Genomic DNA, 16460 nt, shown 5'->3' with positions numbered 1-16460 from the left:
ATCATTTAATAAATCTTCAATATAAGATTTGGATTCAGCTGATGAACCATCTACTTCATTATGTTGTCTTCTTTTAGTCTATATTTATATTTATGATGGTTCCAGTGTCCTGGGATCATATGATCACCTTTTTGAGAAGCAAAGTCAATGGGGAAGGCAGATTCACTGAACAACCATGTAACTAACTGAACAGCTGTAGTGATTCATTTAACAACTGTGGCAAGAAAAGTAAAATGGGGCAAACTCACTTAACAACTGTCTTGCTCACCAACAGAAATTTTGGGCTCAATTGTCAAGGACTACTTGTACATGAAAATATATAGAATTAACCTGGGATCCAGTGATTTTACTTGCACATTCTTGGGAAAATAGTGTTTGAATCTTTTGGAACCTGTGAATTCATCCACCTGCTCCCTAGATCCATGCCCCTCCTGGCTTGTGAAAGTGTCTCAGAGGCTACTGAGTTAGCAGTGAGTTTTTGGAGTGAAGGGGTTGTTCCTTCATCTCTCAAGGAGGCTTTGGTTTACCCATTCCTCAAGAAACCATCTCCGCGACTCCAATATCCTCTTTGGGGGGAAGGTGATTGAGAAAGTGGTTGTGCAGCAACTTCAGGGGACCTTGGATGAAGGGAATTATCTGGTATCTTTTCAGTCAGGGTTCAGACCTGGCAGTGACACAGGTTGCACTTCTGGATGATTTCTGGATAGTGAATATGGCTCCCTCCTTGCCTTATTTGACATCTCATCAGTTTTCAATACCATCAACCATGGTATCCTTCTGGAGTGACTCAGATAATTGGAGATGGGTGGCACAATATTGTGATTCACCTCATTTTCTATGGGGTCAGTTCCAGTCAGTGGTGACTGAGAAGGAGAGATCCTGCCCTTGGCCACTGCCACGTGGGATGCTGCAGGGGTTGGTGTCCTCTCCTATTTAACATCTACATAAGACAATTGGGTGAGCTCATCTGTTGCCGTAGGATGAGGTATCATCAGTATACTGATGATATTCAGTTATACATCTCTGCTTCTGGCAAGTTAAGCAATGCTGTGGATGTCCTATCCCAGAGTCTGGAGGCTGTGACAATCTGGATAGAGAGCAACAGGCTTCCACTGAACTTTAGTAAGACTGAGTGGCCTTGGGTTTTGAGCTCCTCTATTTCTAGGACTACAGTCTATACTTTTTGGTATCGGATGGGGCTGCACAATTTGATTGTTCTTCTAGACCAGGGGTAGGCAACCTTGGCTCTTTTATGACTCGTGGACTTCAACTCCCAGAATTCTGGGAGTTGAAGTCCACGAGTCATAAAAGAGCCAAGGTTGCCTACCCCTGTTCTAGACTCACAGCTCCTGCTCTAAGAGCAGGAGGCAGCCATGACTAGGAGGGCCTTTGCACAACTTTGTTTTGTGCAGCATTGTACCCATTGTGCCTTTAGGGGAACTTACTTACGTTCATTCCTGCCCTGGTCACCTCCCAATTAGACTATTGCAATGCATTTTACACGGGGCTGCCTTTAGAGCTTATCCACAAACTTTAGCTGGTACAAAAGAGTGTTTGGATATTGCATTACCAAAGTCTTGACCCTTGGCCATCTGGTAAAGTTGCCAGAGGATAGCTCATTTCAAGGATAGAGATACTTAATGGGTTCTTATAGGAGGGAAGGATTCCTGGAATACCAAGGTAGGCTAATTACTGCTTAAGATGAGGTCTTAATATTTATTCTATGCTCTCTTTTTGGAGTAGTAGATAACCTGTTCAAACAAGTGATGGGAACTAAGTTCCAGATAATCTTGAATGAGTTGAGAATTTAATTAAATGAGATATTATTTTAACCCATTCCAGTTTGAGTTCTAGTCTGATTTGGGGTCTTATTGAAATTTTCTTTATAAGTGATCAACACTAGGAAATAGGCAAAGGAAAAGAGCCACAGCTGATTTTGATGGATATCTGGCAGATTTCACTACTATGATGATCTTTTTGAACAAGGTAATTCTGTTCTGAATTGGTTTTGTCTGAAGAACAGTCTCCAGTAGGTGGTGCTGGAAGACATCAGTTTGATATCTGAGCATTTGTTAGTGAGGTATCATAAAGTTCTATTTTTTTCATGCTTTTTCAACTTTCACAAGAGCATACTACCCATGCAGCCTCCTTAATATGCAGGCGATACCCACTTCTATTTATCTTTCTGATTCAAGGGCTCAGGAAAATAGCTTAATCATTGTTTATTACATTGCCTGGACATAAGCTGAGTGAAACAAAATCCTGATAAAAAAAGTTATGTTAACTGGTAGGAAAGAGAGATCATTTGAAATTTAGGTATGCATCTGTATGGGAAAGCAAGTTCACTCAAGAATCAGCTGTGCTGTTTATGCATTTATTGCTTGTTTGTTTTTTGTGCCATTGGTGGCCGCAATGTTTTTATCCATGGTTTAAGATCTCCAGAATGGATTCTTCTTCGTGTATCATCATTATCAAATGTATCTACAGTGGTAGCTAAGTGTGCATGGTGCTAGGTAGGGAGAGACATAGATTCTTTATTCCAGCTGGTCTTATAAGGATAATTTTTAACTTCAAAACGGAAATGCCCCAAGAGAAATGTTCAGGAAAGAAGGACGTAGCCTCCTTGCATTTAATACGTTTGCTTGCACATCAGTGTAGATAAATTTGAATCAAGAGGATTTACACTTCATAAATGGGAACTTCTATGCCAGTGATGGCGAACCCAAAACCCACTTAGGCATCGTCAAGTGCCGGGTGGGTGTTGCCAATTGGCTGGGTGTGGCTGTGGTGGTAATGGCAGACTGAGTGGGACTAAAAAGTTCAATCAATCAATTCCAACTGTGCAAGATCTTTTTTTTTCCTGTGAGAAGTTGAAATTGACTGATTGAACCTTTTTTTTTTTTTTTTGCACATGGTGGCGGAGGCCTAAAGCGAAAAGGTTTTATAAAACCCAGCTGAAGGCCTAGGACTGGGGCGATGGCGCGCGTGCCCACAGAGAGGGCTCTGAGTGCCGCCTCTGGCACCCGTGCCATAGGTTTGCCATCACTGTTCTATGCATTTGCAAAATAAGAAAGAAATTTCAAAATCTCCTGACAGAGACATTATAGGATCAATCATTTCCGGGGAACAGATATCAGAAAGGAAACTTGCCCATGGTCAGCAGAGATGATAGGGAAAGAAGAATTTCCATTATTTATGAATGGGTCATAAACTCATAGGTTACTTGAATGATGAGGTAACTCTAGGCAGCTTGCATATTTGATTAAAAAAGAAACAGAGCTGTCCCCCAAAGCCACAATGTTATAATACCAACACTAGACATTAATAATCAACAGTGCATTAGGAAAGAGGAAAACCCCAAACCAAGTAACATGCAAGACAAAACCTATATAATTATAAGGAAGCAAAAGATTTGTGAAAGCACCAGCAGGGTTGGGACCTTTTGGACTGTTCCATAGGGCAAGTGCAGCCACAGAGAAGACCCTTCTCTTAGGTCCTCCAAGATGACACTCTTTTTTACAAATGAGACTTGGAGTGAGTCAGCCCTCCCAGGTGTTACTGGCTGGGCAAAAATAATTAAAGTGAGGAAGAGGGAATTCACCACCTAGAGTAGGCAGGCATTTTTACTGCCTGGGGATCCAGAGTTTTGGTACTACCTGGGAAAGAGAGTAAACTGGAGAGTTTGGAAACTGAAAACAAGCAAGTGTGTGAGTTTCCCAAGGAAAAGAGTCACACTAGAGCAGTGGTTCTCAACCTGTGGGTCGGGACCCCATTTGGGGTCAAACGAACATTTCACGGGGGTCGCCAAACAAGGCTGTCCGTCATTTTTTCCCCCTTTTCTTTGGCCACGTCCCTGGCACCCGGTGATGTATAAGTGGTTGGGGGTCACCACAACATGGGGAACTGTATTATGGGGTCGCGGCATTAGAAAGGTTGAGAACCACTGCACTAGAGGACAGCAGAGATGTGGGAAAGAGAAACTCCAACCCAAAGATGAGCACCTCAGCAGTCATGTTCAGATAGCAAGAGAAAATTTCAATTATTGGGGCTGCAAGACTGCTGAGACGCAGGGGAGGGAAAGAGCCCCCATCAGAGTCTGCAAACCCAAGCAAAGCCACTACTTGCAGCAGCCCAGGTGCAAACTAGTTCCAGAAACAGAGGCCTGTGAGTGCTGGAGAAATGGGAGGAGAGACAAGCCCATTCAAAAGTCTGTGGAGGAGTGAAAAGGGTTTTCACATTCAAATGGGGGGAGATTGGCTGCAAGAGCTATAGAGCTGGGGAAGAGGAAAATTTAAAGAACCAGTTAAGAAAACAGTGCTAACACAGGAATCAGGGCATAAAAATAGAACATATAGATAGGAATTTGAATGATTAAACAAAAGTAGAAAAAGAATACTTGTAAACTTATAGTAACAAGAAGATATTAGAGTAAGATAAGAGTTTAATTTTGTACAATAGAACAGTTTTGTGTGGGGAAAACAAGTAGTCTTTGTGTTCTGTACTGTACCAGTGTTCTATTAATATTAAGAAAAACCCTAACAAAGAATAATAGCCACTTAGGTACTTAAGGGTTTGAATTTAAAAAATAGAGGTAAAGAAAAGAGGTAAAGAAAATAAGCAAAATAGTCTTATATTGCTTACAGAACAGTGGAATTTTATTTATTTATTTATTTGCATCCCACCTTTTATTATTTTAACAAATAACTCAAAGTGGCAGAAATATCCAACACACCTTCCTCCTATTTTCCCCACAATAACAACCCTGTGAGGTGAGGTGAACTGAGCTGAGAGAGAATGACTGGCCCAAGATCACTCAGCCGGCTTTCATGGCTAAGTCAGAACTTGAACTCATAGTTTCCTGCTTTCTAGCCTGGTGCCTTAGCCACTAGTTCAATGTAGTTCATGTTTGGTCAGAGGTCTAGTTTGATCTTGTTTGGTCAGGAATTTTGGGCAGAAGTGAGGCACTTCCGGTTGTTACCTTCTTCAACTTCCTTTCACTCCTCTCTCCCACTTAGTGACTAAGGTCTGCAGCTGGGTTTCACCATCCTGCATAGTCATACTCTTAACTCTTCACTGACTGCAGCAGTGGTATGTGAGCAGGCCTTTGTGCTAATCACTGTGGGCATTGCCACTCCTCCTGTTATAAGGATAATGGGGAAATCAAGATGCCAAGTACCCCAGACCAGGATTTCAGCCTGCAAAGTCACATGGCCTAACAGGGCTAAAATCTCTCAGATACATGATAGGATAGAGCTAGATAGCATTCTATTCCAAATTAGAGAGAACTATATTGAACAATTGATTATATTCTATTAGTATGGGGGGTGCAGCTTTCAAGGCACTTGAAGCCCATTGCTGTTGCTTGTGCTCATTTCAATGGAGTTGGCTGTTGCTTGAAGCTGAATGTAAATGTTAGTTGTTGGTTGGCATCTATTGGCTCTTGGCTTATCTCTCACATGTATCATTCTTGCTGGGATTTTGAACTGAAAACTTGCTTTTGAAATTATTAAGGCATCCAGTCACTGCTTCTTGGGATAATGTAGCCCAGGGGTGTCCAACCTTGGCAATTTTAAGACCTGTGGACTTCAACTCCCAAAATCCCCAGCCAGGTTGGAGAAGTTGCCAAGGTTGGACACCCCTGATATAGACCTTGCCACAAATTGGAGCTACAGTATAAGTTTTTCAGTCATTTGCTGGGAATCTTAATAGGTCAGGTCCTATGGAAACAATTAAGCATATTTAGCTGAAGATATGTAATTATTTTTGAAAGCTATGTGCATGCCCAGAGACATACTACTTCCTATTATATCTGCAGATGGAGCTATAACAGGACTGGATGAATGAATCTTTATTACAGCCAAGGGCCAAACATAAAAGGTATAACTGAAAACATCTAAAATAACCCATAAAAGTAGAAAAGTACAATCAATTGTAATTGATGACAAAAATATACTAAAGTTTTTACAGACCTTTTATCAATTGACACATAATTTTCATGGCTGCTGCACAGTATTTTGCTACTATCTGGGATTACAGTCTGAAAAATGAATGAACATGTAAGTATTGTCAGGTCACTCATGGTACTGATGGGAAAGAGACAGGATAACAGCATTGTGAGTATCTCTATAGATGGTACAATAAAAATAATACATACTGGGCTATTTCAACATTTCCAGTTCCAACAAGCGAATACATTTCACAGATGGGATTTTAGAGTATCTTCCCTATACTAATGCCAAAGGCAAAATATTATGCATTGCTCAAAAGAAAACTTTAGTTAGGGAATGTTAATAAAGAGAGATAGTTGGCCATTTGCCAAAAAAACCCTTTGTCACCCAAATCCTATTTCATTATAACAAGATATTTACTTCCACCTGAAATTCAATGTTATTAAATGTTTGGAGAAGTGTATGTTTGGCAGTCATAGCCCAATGTTTGTAGAGATTCTGGTCATAATCCATTAGTCATTAGTTTTTGTTTTATGACATTGTTCTAGCTCAAGGGGCAGCCACAATCGTTATTAATGGGAGTAGTCCCCAGTGAAAGAACTGGACCTCCAGCCTGTAATTTAACATCAACCACCATACCCCAACCTCAATTTTAGACATCCCTGTGTCTAGTCTAAGAAGGACATTGGCCATCCCTCTGAGTGCTGCTACTACAGATCTTAGAAATTTTGTTGGAATCACTTCAGGGGTGTTCAAGAAATAGAAGCAATTACTTCCTTTTCTATTTCCACTTGTAGCCCAATCCATTTGCAGATGGACCAGCTTGGCTTAAATGTTTACTGATTTGGCTTGGTTGTTTTACAGTTTATCAGTCAACCTACAGAGTTGCTCTCAGGGTCACCTACAATAAAATACAGCTGAAAATGAATGCAAGCGCATATTAATATTTATTTTTATTTATCTATGAACAAGATACATTGTTGAAGGTTGTTTTACAAGCACAGATTATTTTTGAATAATTTAAATTTAGGCTTTTAATTTGTTTTGTTTTTTGTTTGTTTCTGTTGTTTTAGCCTAGAGAAAGATATGGGTGATGTGTGCCTGGATCAGAAAGATTTTGCAAATATCATACGAGATTCTGGATATGATAGTCTCCCCAATAAGCTCAGCATTCTAGATAAACTTCTTCATACCCACCCTATCTGGCTACAGCTTGGCTTAAATGATGCTGAAGCAGTGGAAATTCTACGCTCTCAACCTCCTGGAGTAAGAAACAACTTTAATTTGGCCTTAAAAACAAGAGAAATACTTTGCTGGGGCATTGACTTACTTTTAGAATCAGACCCCTGTCCATTCTCTCTTATTCTGACAATCACTTTTTAGCTTCTTAAATTTATATCCTACCCTTTCTCCAAAAATTCATAGCACTTTCTGTTCTAATACGTTGGGCTGAGAGACAGACATGGCCCTAAAGTAATCCAATAGGTTTCCATGGTTGTAGGACATCTTGAGCCCCCAATTCCAGGCAAACTCCTTAAGCATTCTGCCACACACGTACATCACAACCTTCTTCACAGTGTCATTTTATATCACTAATGTATGAATAACGACTAGATGCTAGTCAGGAGAGAAAAGGGGGTATGATTGCTTGTATTCATATAACTCTTAATATTCATACACATTATGAATCTGCTTTAGATGAGGGCAGCTATGTGACTCTCCTAGGCCAGTGCTGCTTACTCTAACTAGCAACTGTTCTCTTAGAAATCTTAGAAATCTTTCTTCATCCTTTACCCTATTAGACAAATTTAGCTGGCGACCTAACACAAGATTCTGGTAGGTACTTTGTACGTGTGTACACTTATTCTGTCATTATGGTATCAAATATTTTTCAAAAAGAAAGAGATAGGAAAGTGGTTATTGTTCTGAGAGCAATTATTACAGTTATGTTGTTGGAGTAGCGCTTGTGTAGTTTGATGTTTGTCCTTATGTGTTAATGTGGAATTAATATTCTTGGCCCAAACAATTTTAAAAATCTAATGTCTGCATATTACAAGATCAAATGAGTAAACATTACGAACAAAGTTTGGCAATACTTTTTGCCATTTACAGTTTCTGGGTAACTAAAAATATCAATAAATATTAAGCTTTGTAGCGTATTTTGGACTCTCAAGTAATTGGTATCTGTTTTGGAAGTCCTACAAGGTTACTTGTATGTAAGATGAGACAAAACAGGTTCATAATATGAGACTCTTGAAAACATGGCTACTAAGTCTTGGTTTTTTCTGATTTGTTTTTTAATAGACATTTCTTGTTAGAAAGTCCTCAAGAATGCAGAAGAAAGTCCTGTCTTTACGCCTACCAAATGATGTAAAGGGATTTTGCCTTAAAGAGTTTGCAATAAAAGAAAGCATCTATAGTAAGTAGTTTACAATATTGTCTTTCCTTGGCTGCACATAATGAATAGAAAATTCATCAGGTGATTGATGGTGATTTGTGAAGGAATATTGTTAATCTGTGCAGCAGGGGGCAGAAAAACAACTGAACTGACTCATCTCAAAATTAATACATGTCAACAAAAATGCCCAGAGCTGATTGGTAGTAGGATGGGAGACCATGAGGAATTTCCAGAGCTGTATGTTAGACTGGAAAGTAAAATAAAATTACAAAAGAAAGCAGTGTCCAAACACTTCTGTGTTGTGCCAAGATATAGGAGCATCTCAGGAGCTGAGCTTTGTTATTTTGGTTGATTTCATGACGAACAGCGTCTAATATAGACTGAGATTTAAACATTTCAAATTAGGATTCTTGGATTGTTTGCAGCTCAGTTGTCCGTGTGTATCATTTTAAAAATATTTCATATTTTTTACTAATGTTTAAGCAAAAACAACTGAAGAAGTTGCTACAGGATTTTGGAAAAGAAATGCTGACTATAATAAAAGTCTTTATTAATAAATAGCTTATGAATTGCAGCTTTATTCCTACATAGGAAGTATGTTTTACTGTATTTTTCAAATCACATATTGTGCAACTGAGCCGTTTTTCTTTTACTTTTCAGCTTTTTCTTTGGAAGGCTCTGGAATAAGCTTTGCTGATTTATTCAGGCTCATAGCTTTCTACTGTATTAGCAGGTAATGGAGAATGTTCTTATGACAGACTTTATTTAACATTTCTTAAACTGTGGTTGCCTTGTAAATGCAAATATCAAGAATCTTAATCAAAATGAAAAAGAATAAACTGCTGAGTAATTTTTTTAGTGGCTACTGAGCAGACAGCTGATTAGAGTTTTGAATATCTGAAACATCACAAATGAATTAATGGGCTTTAGTGCCTTCACTGATCAGTAAATACACAGTTTTACAACTAAAATGATAGAAATTAAAAAAAAGAGTTTCCATAAAATAACAATAAATAACTAAGTTAATAAGAAAACCGGAGATAAAGAAAATAAAAATTAAAATACTTTGAGCCTAATTTGATAGACTAGCTACTGCTATAACATGTCTTAACTAATACAATAATTAATATAATTAAAACAATTTAATATAGCATTGTTTTCATGTTATTAACAATGTGGAACATTAAAATATTTAATTTTTAAACCCGTTGATTGATAAGATACTTTGTTACTAAGATTACAAGCCATTGCCTTTGCTCAGTTCTCATAAGTTCAGTATTGTAATATATTAAACATTGTAAAATGTTTAACTGAATTTGATGCTCCTTAATTTGGCAGGCAATTAAACAGAATTTTAGCACTTCCCAGGTAATTTGTGGAGTAAATATTTTTTTACAAAAATTTTTTATTTATCAAAGAACTAACAAAGTTCTATGCGCAGGCAATACTATTGCAGAAGAGCATGGCCAAGAGTTTCTAATGGCCCTTGCCTGCATGGCCCAAGTCTTTCCTTTTGTGGAATCTTTTAACACAATAACAGAGTTGGAAGGGACCTTGGGGGTCTTCTAGTCCAGCCCCTGTTCAAGCAGGAGAACCTATACCATCTCAGACAAGTGACTGTCCAGTCTCTTCTTAAAAGCCTCCAATGATGGAGCACCCACAACTTCTGAAGGCAAGCTGTTCCACTGGTTAATTGTTCTCACTGTTAGAAAATTTCATCTTAGTTCTAGGTTGCTTGTCTCTTTGATTAGTTTCCATTCAGTGTTTCTTGTCTTGCCTTCTGATGCTTTGGAAAATAGGTTGACCTCCCTCTTCTTTGTGGCAGCCCCTCAAATATTGGAACACTGCTATCATGTCATCCCTAGTCCTTTTCACTAGACTAGACAAACCCAATTCTTGCAATTGCTCTTCATACGTTTTAGTCTTCAGCCCCCTAATCATCTTTGTTGCTCTTTTCTGCACTCTTTACTGAGTCTCTACATCTTTTTTTGTAATATGGTGACCAAAGCTGGATGAAGTATTCTAAGTGTGGTCTTATATCTGCCCTCACGGATAACTGATGGCAAAATGGCAAAGTGAGCAAAAGTGAAAATTGTGTGTTACTTTGGCAATCTGTGCTGTTTAAATACTAGGCGGCTTATGTGGTATGCACTGATTAGATAATATGCTTGCTGAAGTGCTGCTTTAGTCTTCCTGCCTATCCATATTGAGTGTTTTCAATCTTAGGTGTTTCTTAGGTGACCAAAACATTGGCAATGAAAGCTGACATTGTGCCATTTTCTGCTCTACCCTAACTTTTAGATACATAGGAGAATCCTGCTAATATCAGCAGGCCCAAGCTTTCTGGTAGCAAATTCAGGTTTCGCCAAACATTACATATCCTGATTTGGACCCTAGTTTCTACCTTGAGTAGAGTGGTGCCACTTAGAGAGTTTTTTTTTTCCAGAAACCAGAGAAATACTGAAATACCCACAATGGAGGAATAGATTGTAAAGATGACAAAATTAACAGAAATGGCAAAACTCACCTGTTTGGTCAGGGATAAAGCGATATTTTTTATAAAAGAGTGGAACTTTTATGGATTTTTTGCTGAAAATGAAATAAGGTGAAATAGTGATTTGTAGATTATTGATTGAAAAGGAGTCGAATATGGGACAGAAGGGATCTTTGTAATATAATTTGAATGAGGGGGCAGAGGTTTCTTCTTTTATTATCTTTTTCTTTCTTTAACTATGTTGCTTTCTTCATTTTTTATTTTATCTTTTATCTTTCGCTAACTTTTCTTTATATATTTGCATTTAATCTTTTATCTAACTTTTCTCAATAAAAATTATGTTTAAAATAATCTAGAAACTTAGACGCAAGCAGAGTTGTTTGTTTTCCTACTCTAATTCTACTCCAACTTTTATGGAAGCAAGTTGGGTTAGAACTTGGGTACAAAGAGTTTAATGGCAACCACAATATATATTTGCTTGCTCCTCTCATTTAGAAAAATGGCCGACTGGTTCCACTGCTCCTTTGAGTCTCTGGGGTCTTTTTAAGAGCACCATAATCCTTGCTTTGTTCTTGCTTAGTTAAATAATGATGCAAACAGAAAAGAGGCATAAAGAGCGAAAGATCCTCTTTAGTCCTATTACATTCAGTGACAAGAGCACGGCATCATCTGGGTAAAGTCACACTGGTGTTTGCCTTCCTGCAGTGGGTGGAGTTCTGCTTTTGTAAGGCAATTGGTGATGGAGTTTGAATAAAGATCAACTAATGAGGGAGCAATAATGCAGCTTTGTTTGATTCCTCTTTTGGTAGGGACAGGCTCAAAGAATTGCCTATTTTTTCAGTTTAATATTTTCATGCGCTTTATACATGAGCTTGATGTATCTCAAAGCTTTCCATAGTTTTCTTTCTGGGGATACTTTTGAAGGCGTGCATAACATTAGTAAATATACAGTAGCATATAGAGATTATCTTGGTTTTACTGTATTATCCAGTAAGTGACTCAATCCTCATCTATGTTGTTTTATAATTTTGCTTTCTCTGAAGTCTGCCTGTTCAAGGCCAAACGAAAATAAAAATAAAAAAATAAAAATTTCCACTAAAACTCTGGGATTTCAGTATAAATGCTTTGCATATGACGTTCTTATAATGTTTAATGTTGTACACTAATTGAGTGAAAACTTTTAGGAAGAGATATATTTCAGTTTTACACATTTCTTAGTGAAGAAAAAATTGGTCTAAAAATAGTGCGATACTCATCTTGTTAGCAATGTATACAATGTATTTGAAACCTACTAGGTGATCGTGCTGGATTAGCTTGAAACCCATTGGGATTCATCTATTGATGGGTTTCCCAATTGCAAAAATTGGGTGAAATAAACACTTCACAGGTATTGCCAAAATGTTGATAATTTGCCTGATCTTGTAAATTAGATGTTTTCTATCATGAAAATTAAAAATATATGCAATCTATCCAGTCCAAGTGTCTAGTATCTATATCCATTGGTTCATATCCAGAGCCCTTTAGAAGTGCTCTTCTAGGTATAGTTTTTAATATGGAAGTAGGAAATTTATAACACGTGTAGGAAGTAATCAGTAGCTGTATCCATTTATTTTGTTATTTGACAAATGCCTCGCTTCAGAAGGGCAAGCTCAATGCTCAGTCTGATAAAAGGTTTGCACTCTAATCTATTTTGGGATTATTTATTTAATTACGCTCACTCAGGTCTCCATCCGACTTCTATCCTAACCCTGGCACCTTGAGATCAGTTATATAGGATGGTGGAGGCTGACTAAAGGCTTTCTTGCATATAAAACCTAGTTGTCGCTGCTCTACCATGTTTGTCAATTATATTTGCCTTGCAATGATTCACTGAACTTCTCCAAAAAACTTCTGTGATCTGGACAAATGAAATAGGTTTAGTGCACTTATACTGCAACTGAACCATAGTTCAAATGCCTTTAGATCCTTCTTAAAATCTCCAGCTGAAAATCAATTTCTTGATGTTTAAGTTGGCTTTATCAATTTGCAATCTGTTCAATCTAATTGTAAATAAAAAGTGGAAAATTCTGAACTATTCAATATACAGGTTTATTCTGAACTATCTAGTAGAGAATTAAGAGTGAAATAAGAGGAAGTGGCAATAGAAAGTATTTTTTTCTGAGGAAAATGTATGAGATTGTTGCTGACATTAAGAGGCCGATGCAGAAGAGTAAAACAAGTAAATGCCTTAATTGTTTCCAAATAAGGGATGTCCTGCCATTTACCTTGAAGTTACCTCAGGCAATTGCAGCAGCAACAACAGAATCTGAACTTGAAGAGGCTGCTCAGCTGGGATTGAGTAAGTAAAAGCAGACAATGGCGGGAGGGAAGGGCAGAATTAAATTGCAGCTATGGCATCAGGAAGAGTGATTTTAATCTCTAGTCTCTCTAATGTGGCAGAAGTTTGCCTATGATGCATTCCTTGGCTTTGCGTCTAATCTCCCTCAATTTGTTTGCATTAATTCATTGAACTTCATTAATAAAAACAAACAATGGGACGTTAGCATGCTGCAAAGAAAAGCATCAGTCTCAAGTGTATTTTCACTTAGACCAATGCAGATATATTTTAGAGTATAATATGTTGTGGTACAAGTTAAGACTGTTTTATGATTGGCTGCATTTATTATGTCAACTGTTTTTTTGAGTGTGCTTAAAATTCTCCCAAAATTCTATATATGCCAATTCTATGGCCCCAAATTATTGGGTACTTCTGTTTTGCATATTCCCCTGCATGTCACTTTTGTGGTTCCACCCACACACACCAATTGCTTCTTGTCATACAGAAGAAACATTGATAACTCAAGTGAGTATCTGTTTTTCCTCATGACAGAAGCATATTTAGAAAAAGGTAATTCAGATTAGGAAAATGACATGCTGGGTGGGGAAAAATATAGAAATGAGTAGAGCAGAAGGGTTAAACTTTCTCTCCCAAGTCTGGAACTGTCATGTGGCCTGGAAACATATTTTAGTTTTTTTTTGACTGAAAAAAATAAATCTTTAAATATTAGCTTGAGTCATAGAAGTAGCCCCATAGAAGTTAAGGAATTAATCCACAGCTATTTTTAAAAACACCATTTTTCTATTTCTGGAGTTATGGGACTCAGTGTTTATAATTTTGATGATTGTCATTTTTGTATTCTGCCTGTGCTTCAAGTAGGTCATAAGAGCATATAAAGTTCCCTCCTTCTGCCTTAGGAAGCAAAATGAGCTTCACGTTCATATTAAAATTTGAACCTGGATACCTTCTCTACCTTCAGTTCTAGTCCTTCTTGCCCTTAGCCATGGTCCTGTTTACCACACAGAAACTTAAAATAAATAAGCCACTCTAAACCTAATTATCTGGAGACATAAACCATAGTTTGGCATAATATTTGAATTAATCCATGTTCAGTATAATGTCTAAATTAAGCCACTGAAAAATTGATCACAGAGGATCAAATTTAGAAAGCTGCCTTTTTTTAAAACTGCTGTTATCATTGACTTCTTAGAAAGCCTGGCACATTGCATTCAAGGCAGTGTTCCATCTCACAGAGAGGCTTTCCAAAAGTACCTCTTCTGTTGTTTTAGGAAATAACAAGGCAGATGGTTAGCATTAAGGTTAAGCAACACCAATAGGTCTGAGTTACATTTAGAAAATGTTTGGAATTAACGGATGCAAGAGGTATCCCTGGTAAACTGTACCTTGTACTTGTCTGTAAGTATATTTCCTTTTTTCAACTCCTGGACCCAAAGGTTTCAAACTGATCTTATAAAATATCCTCCCCCCTTTAGAGCAAAACTTTTGGAATAGAACATGCTAAGCACTAGAGGCATAATATTTGCATTCTTTTGCTAACTAAATAATGACTTTCAGATTTTTGGAGCTCTCCAGCTAACAACAAACTGCAAAACTCTTCATCCCTCCAGAAGCCTCTGCCTTCAGACAGCATTTGTAATAGCTCCCAGCAGCTCTGCCTCATAAATGGAGTTCATTCTATAAGAACCAGAACGCCTTCAGAGCTGGAATGCAGCCAGACCAACGGAGCCCTGTGTTTTATTAATCCTCTCTTCTTGAAAGTGCACAGCCAGGATGTTGGTGGAAATCTGAAAAGATCCAGTCCAAAACCACAAGATACGAATGGCCCTGAGAGATCCTGTTCTCCCCCACCCAGGCCTCCCCCACCTTCTATTCATAGCCTTCTTGCCCACCCTCAGCTGTCCAGGACTACAAACCAGGCCAGTCTGCCAGAGTCTGTCAGTCCCAGCAAACACTCCAACTTGGATGTGATACCGAAGAGGCCAACTCCTATCCCACCGCCTCGCCTGAAAAAAAAGGCTCTCTCCTTGGAAGCACAGAGCAATGCAAAGAACTCAGCAGTAAATGAACCCAGCCATAATTTGGTGGACGGCACAGAAACTGCCAGCATTCCAGGTCGAGCTCCGCCTCAGCAGAACTTGGAGAGCAAGAACAGCTTAGCTCCACACCGTGAGTCACAAGTGCAGTGGAATGGAGGCAGGCAAAGACTAAGCAACATGAGCCTCTCCACATCCTCCTCTGACTCTCTGGATTTTGATCGGAGCATGCCCCTCTTTGCTTACGACGGGGATACCAACAGCAGCCTGGAGGAGTTTGAGGGGGAAAGTGACCAGGAGAGCATGGCACCACCTTTGAAGCCCAAGAAAAAAAGGAACGGTTCATTTGTGCTTCCCAAAATTGTCAAATCCCAGCTGAGGAAAATGAGTGGGGTCTTCAGTTCCTTCATGACCCCCGAGAAAAGGATGGTTAAGAAAATAGCAGAAATGTCTCGAGACAAGCGTACCTATTTTGGTTGCCTCGTTCAGGACTATATAAGCTTTCTGCAGGAGAACAAGGAGTGTCATGTTTCCAGCACAGACATGCTTCAAACTATTCGGCAGTTCATGACCCAAGTAAAGAGCTATTTATCTCAGAGTTCTGAACTGGATCCTCCCATTGAATCTCTGATTCCGGAAGACCAAATAGGTAAGCAGATGTGCGGCAACTTTCACGAGCAAAAATATCCTGTTCCTGTGTCTGCCCTTTCCATCTGGCTTTGAAAGGTCTGTCTCTTTTTTCATAAGTGAAGTGGCAGCTCCTTCTCTTGCTTGTCATCCAAGCTACTTCAAACCTAACCCTCTGCTAGATCTGCATTTTGTTCAGTGCCTTTTATTTAATACAAATTTTTCAGCAGAGTCTTACAAAGCTATGAAAATGAAAAAAAAATATGTTCTTTGTTCTCACACATAACATGAGGATGGGAATGGCAAGAAAAACAAGAGTTTGTTACTATGTTATTATTACTAAACTTCCGTTTTCTTTCTGGAAAGGAATACAGTATTCCAGAACTCTAATATTATGAGAAATTTAATTGTAGAAATATAGTAATATATAAGACCAGGCATCATGATTGGGAGTAGCAGTTTTTTAGTCATGTTGCAAGATTTATTTATTAATACTATTATTTATTTGTTATTTAAAATGTATGTAATCTGATGTTCTATTTTAAAATTTAGCTTATAAAAATGAAACATCAGTAAAAGCAACAGTACAATAAATAGAAGTACATTTTTAAGAAACAAACCT

General features: G+C 38.2%; 1 protein-coding gene across 5 annotated transcripts in view; it reads left to right on the top strand.

Annotated features, from left to right (window-relative positions):
- The window catches only part of RIN2 (Ras and Rab interactor 2), a 77072-nt gene that overhangs the window by 40579 nt on the left and 20033 nt on the right, over positions 1–16460 (top strand). For 3 of the 5 annotated variants that reach the window (XM_039325986.1, XM_039325988.1, XM_039325987.1), the window contains 5 exons: positions 7022–7214; positions 8253–8367; positions 9007–9079; positions 13087–13178; positions 14733–15860. In XM_039325986.1, the coding sequence (XP_039181920.1) occupies positions 7022–7214; positions 8253–8367; positions 9007–9079; positions 13087–13178; positions 14733–15860 (1601 nt within the window). Of the gene's footprint in view, positions 1–5815; positions 5878–7021; positions 7215–8252; positions 8368–9006; positions 9080–13086; positions 13179–14732; positions 15861–16460 lie in introns of all 5 variants that reach the window. The other 2 variants (XM_039325989.1, XM_039325991.1) reach the window with 2 other exon arrangements.

The sequence above is a fragment of the Crotalus tigris genome, unplaced genomic scaffold (assembly GCF_016545835.1).
Source record: "Crotalus tigris isolate CLP2741 ecotype Arizona unplaced genomic scaffold, ASM1654583v1 scf7180000024339.11422700, whole genome shotgun sequence".
Taxonomy (NCBI): domain Eukaryota; kingdom Metazoa; phylum Chordata; class Lepidosauria; order Squamata; family Viperidae; genus Crotalus; species Crotalus tigris.
This window is presented reverse-complemented; position numbering and strand designations above follow the sequence as displayed.